Genomic DNA, 5,385 nt, shown 5'->3' on the forward strand with positions numbered 1-5,385 from the left:
TACACAACATCCATTTTTCTTTAAAAGATTAATCTTTACTTTATACAAGTTAAGCACTGTAAAATATGTGCAGAAACAAGTTCTTTTTATGTGCTAAAAACCGACATTCTTTTATGCATAAATGTTTTCAGTTACTTATTTCCTACATGTTAGTGCATTCCAAATAAAAGAAAAGGTGATGCCTATCAAGCGTTGATGTCAAACTATCTAATTATTGTAAAAACATTTGATATGAATCTTGTTTAGGAAAGAGCAACAATGTTTTATACACGTTTTAGATATAACCTATTTGATCCTTCTTTTGTAAATGAGGGAGTATTTGCATCTTACTATGAAATTTGAATGTCATATTTGTAGGAAAACTTTCAACGATTTGAATGCATAGATTGAAATGATTTTTATTAGTAATTGTACATTGATGCCATTTCATTTACAAAGATCTTCATCAAATCTGAACAACTTCACAAGTGATACATATCCGTATACATAAGATTAAATACAAGAAAACCTGCAACAAATAGGGTTCATTCAAGCTAAAATTTCCTGTTTCTGAACACTTTCTTCTTATTACCACTTCAAAAAGCTAATTCAGCCTCACATTTTTCTTTCACCGCTTATGTACGCTGATTCTTTGAAGCAAAACGCAAAATGATATAAAACAAGATCCTATAAAAAACTGCCCACCCCAACATCATATATATCTTGTCCCACTTCGGATCCCTTTCATGATAAATATGCAAAGATTGTAGAATATCAATTCCAGTTACATTCGTCCCAATAAGAGTCTGTCCAAAAACTTCTTCTCTTTGGTACTCATTCATTAGAAGCCCTTCATACGGATACGTCATAGTAGACACCTTATTCATCCATCTCCAACACTTAGGAATATCATGACTATTCACAAAATACCCACAAAACAAGAAAAACAAAGCCGTGAAAGCAATAACAGCAGCATACCCGAGAATATAATTTGGAACAACCGAGCTCACAAAGACCACAAATGAGTTGGTAGTAAGAAGAGAAACATAGAGAATTGCCAAATAGTAAACAAAAGGGCCTTCTAACTTTAATGCAAACCAAGTGATGCCAGCATAGACAGCAGCTTGTAGTAAGAGAAAGGGTAGATATGTGATTACACCAGAAATAGTATAGGAAGATGCTCTATATGCATTATGAGAAGTCTCACGAACGAATATGAAACGTTCTTGGATGAAAGCAGGGACAGCATCATTTGAAGAGAAGAAGAATAAGCTGATAGTGAAGATGAAGAAACTTAGGCGGTTAGTGATTCCTTGCATTGACTTATGAGGGTTAACGAATAAGGTGGCCATCATGAACCCCATGATGGCTAGTACCATGAGGCGTGATAGAAACAACTCGGGTGTTCTTCTAATGTTTATAAAGTTTCTACGGATCAAAACCCATGTTTCTTCAAAGAAAGAGTTTGCAAATTTGGGACCAAGGTGATTGTATCTTGCAACATTTGGACCACTAGTAGGGGTGAGGTAGTCGTCTTCGTTGACAGTGTAGTCACTACTATGTGGAGTTGGGGTTCCTGCTACAATATCACTTGAGTAAGTGTAGTAGCCAGGTGATGCACTGCAAAAAAAGGGACACAAAGTCATGGTCGACAAGTTCTCGCTACCAATATGGACAATGTACTTTTTTTATACATAATAACAATATTTGCTATCTGTAAATATACTTAGATTATTTATCGATATTAACAAGATATTTCACAAAGTCTATAAAATCTTACAAGTTTTATTTTACATTTTGTTGTTATCGATAAAGATATATAAGTATGTTGCCATTATTGGTAAGTAATGGTATGATGCATTGTTATCAGGTGTAAACAAATATAAGTATGTTACTATTATGGATAAAAACATGTAAGTACGTTCGTATTATAGTTAAAAACATGTAAGTACTTTACTATTATTGATAACTTTAAAAAGCATTGTCTATATTGGTAAAAATTATAAAGTATGTAGGGTTTCCCCTAATTTGGTGTTTATTAGATCTATATGGAGTCGTAGATTTTTTTTCTCCAAAAGATCCATTAAGGGGAGAAAGAAGACTCTTGAATATATAAAGTCAGATAGAACAATGTCTAGATGATGTGTGACACTAACTAGAGTATATAAACTCATTGTCTCAACTATTTACCTTACAGGGTGTGGAGTTCTTTGAAAACTACGTTGACGTGTCGGAGTGAGTCCAACTGCTTGCATAATTCCACTTTGACTCCACGACTTTGAATTATTCCATGGGCTTCTAACACTATGATCAAAATCCTTCTCTTGGTCGGATCGCCCCACGGTTTGCAGATGAAGCCTCTTCCCGGAGTTATTTTGTTTCTCCGGTTGATTATTTTTCCTGCGAGGCGGTGGCGTAGGAGATGCAAGAATTGTCGAAAACGACATTTCATCGTCCGAAAGTTGTGGTGGCTTCATACCTGTAAGCACAAATTCTGCCAATACATCCACTCCATATTCCGATTGATCGTATTTTTGTATCACATCTATTAAGAACTCAATCGGGTTTTCCCCTTTTGGAAGTTTTCGACCCAAACGACCCAAATGGAGCCCCACGTCTTTCGGGGGTCCTTGGTACATGAGTTGACCACGAGCCAGTATTATTAGGTGGTCAAGTAGAAGTAGGATTCGGTGTGAAGGTTGGTGGATTGTTAGAATCACGGTGCTTCCTGCACGTGCAATATTGTGAACCTTTTCAACCACGCTTTGAGCACTTGTTGAGTCTAAACCGGATGTGGGCTCGTCAAGAAAAAGAAGTGACGGTCCGTGGATTATGTCTACACCGATCGAAACCCTACGTCGTTCGCCCCCTGAAACTCCACGCCTCCCCTCGTCCCCGATATACGTGTTCCTAGCTGTCTAAAAGTTAGACAATTTAACATGTAAGTTTACATTTGCCTCTAATACAGTTCGATATCAAATGACTGAAAAAATATGCTTCGTCATTAGATACGGGGGGTTGCAAAAAAAAAAACAATCAAAGCATTTGTAACCGAAAAACTCAACCATCCAGAAAAGTAGACGGTTAGATTTTTCGTTATAAGAAAATCCGAATTTGTAGGTTTGATTCGTTCTATAAATACAAAACCAGAAAAGGACCATGTTGAACCGAAATTCCTAAAAATAATGTTTTACGTATATGTTTTTAATTGATTAACTATGGTAAAAATAATTAAAATAATGAACATAAATTTATAACTTAGAAAATTGAAATAATAGACATTCATTTTCGTCGCCTCATATTATTTAGTATTAAACTACTTGCTTTTTTTTTAATATCATCGTTAAATGAGAAAACCAGAAAAATTATTGAAAAAGGAAAAACAAAAACAGAAAAGAAAAGAAAACAAAACATAAACCTAAAAACTAAAATTTCAATAACTTCATCTAGAAATATCGAATATAAGATAGATTTGAATTGTTCGAGTAATTATTCAATAAAATTACTCGACCACAATGATTATATGACTCCAAAATTGAAGCATGTCATCTTTTATATCAAATGGTTGACATGTCATTTGATATCAGATGACTGTAATTTAGTCATCTGATATCAGACGAATTTAGTCGTCTGATATCAGCTACACAAACAATCCCAAAGAATATGTTTACGTTTAGATCCTTACCGATAAACCAAGTTGCTCAATCAATTCCTCAACACGTTGCCTCTTTTCCGCTTTCGGAATCGACCCCAACCTAAAATCAGCCGCAAACATCAACGTTTCATAAACCGTAAGCATCGGAAACAACCTATCTTCTTGCATGATATAAGCCGAAGTCCTCTTAATCAAACTAGGGTTCATTTCCATTCCATCCATCGACACCTTCCCTTTCAAACTCCCACTAGCAATCCTTCCAGCCAAACCATCCAAAAGAGTAGATTTTCCAGCACCACTGGGGCCCATAACAGCCGTGATACACCCTTTCCTTGCATACCCTGTAATCTTATTCAATAAATCAGCTTCTTGTTTCACCCATTTACCTTCTTCACTCTTCTGCTTCTTCATCACTGTATACGTTAAGTTCATGAACTCTAAACCTCCGGTGAAGTTCATCGGCTTTGATATGTCAATCACCATGTCGGGTGTGCCGCCGTTATAATGATTACTCATTTTATTTCGAGATGATAATAGTTTTATGAGAATTATGAAATTCGAAAAGGTGTTAAAAAGAGGTTAGTTTGGACAGGTGAGAGTTCCAAAGGTGTACATTGTTAATGGATACATTGCTGAAAATGAAAAGGATTTTCTTGTTTACTTCATCGTTTGTTTTTGTAACTTTGTTTGAAATTACGAAACTGTCCTTAGATAGGTAAATCCGCTACGTGAAAGAATATTTTGGGACAGCGTAATGTTTAACGGGTTGTGTGGTATTTTTTGTTAAGAGGGGTATTTGCTTGTGGTTTGTTTAATAATTACAAATGAAAGAGAGTAAAGATGTCAACATTGTGATGTAGCTATCGTTGATTTTGTAAAGATATGTTAGGGATTTTTTGAGGATAGTGAAATGAAAGCTTGCAATAGGGTAACAAGATGGTGAGTATGAACATATATTTTGTATTTGATGCTGTGTTCTAACTTGTTCTGTGTATGTTATGGTTTTTCAATGTTTGACAATTGCATTTTATTATTATTATTATTATTATTATTATTATTATTATTATTATTTCACTTTTAATGAAAAGTTTCTATTATTTTTCTTATTTTTTTTTTAATTTGAAATTTAATTGCATTTTTAAGTTGGATTCATAAAATCAATAAAGTGAAGCTGAAACTAAGAAACAATCCAAACAATAAAATACATGAATATTGGACGATTTGACCGTGTATTAGACCATACGATATGCATCTTACTACATACTGCGGTAAGATATGGTATGCGGTAAACACCACACCGAGGCCCAAAAAAAGTGCAATATGAGTTGATTGAGTTATTGGGAAAAAAATTCTTCCTCAAATGTAGTAATTCATGCATAAATATGTGTATTGTGGTGAAGTGTGGTATAACACCAACCAATTTTGTGAGATAAAGCACAAAATGACATGACATTACAAAAGTGTGGTATGACATCTATCAAACCTTAGTGTTTTATCATACGGACCTCTCATTTCTCTTGATTCAAAATGTTCTAGAAAACATAAAGAAATGTCATCAACTATTTTGTTTTGCGTTTTCACTAATTTAGTCATTTTCATGGTCAAAATCTAGGTTGAAAGTACAATAAAAAACTAATGCTAAAAAATGTCTAACGGGAGTAGTCGGTGGCCCAATCAGACCACTCTAATCCGTGAGGCTAGCAGGCCAAGGTCTTCGATCCAAACCGCGCCTAAAAGCACTATGACCCACA

At 34.7% G+C, this 5,385-nt stretch overlaps 1 protein-coding gene across 1 annotated transcript; it reads right to left on the reverse strand.

Annotated features, from left to right (window-relative positions):
- Positions 1-614: 614 nt before the first annotated feature.
- LOC145095690 (ABC transporter G family member STR2-like) lies at positions 615-4,150 on the reverse strand. Its single transcript, XM_079033529.1, has 3 exons — positions 3,665-4,150; positions 2,170-2,897; positions 615-1,599 (listed from the first exon to the last, which is right to left on the reverse strand). Exons 1-3 carry the CDS (start codon positions 4,148-4,150, stop codon positions 615-617), a joined length of 2,199 nt encoding a protein of 732 aa, XP_078889655.1.
- Between the last annotated feature and the right edge of the window lie 1,235 nt (positions 4,151-5,385).

This window comes from Lactuca serriola, chromosome 3, assembly GCF_051521515.1.
Source record: "Lactuca serriola cultivar US96UC23 chromosome 3, Lser_US96UC23_V15, whole genome shotgun sequence".
Classification (NCBI taxonomy): Eukaryota; Viridiplantae; Streptophyta; class Magnoliopsida; order Asterales; family Asteraceae; genus Lactuca; species Lactuca serriola.

Coding starts and splice junctions, on each gene's coding strand:
- LOC145095690 (XM_079033529.1), bottom strand. CDS start 4,150: ATGAGTAATCATTATAACGGCGGCACACCCGACATGGTGATTGACATA. Junction 2,898..3,664: donor TTGAGCAACTTGGTTTATCG/GTAAGGATCTAA, acceptor TCTAACTTTTAG/ACAGCTAGGAACACGTATAT. Junction 1,600..2,169: donor AGAACTCCACACCCTGTAAG/GTAAATAGTTGA, acceptor CTTTTTTTGCAG/TGCATCACCTGGCTACTACA.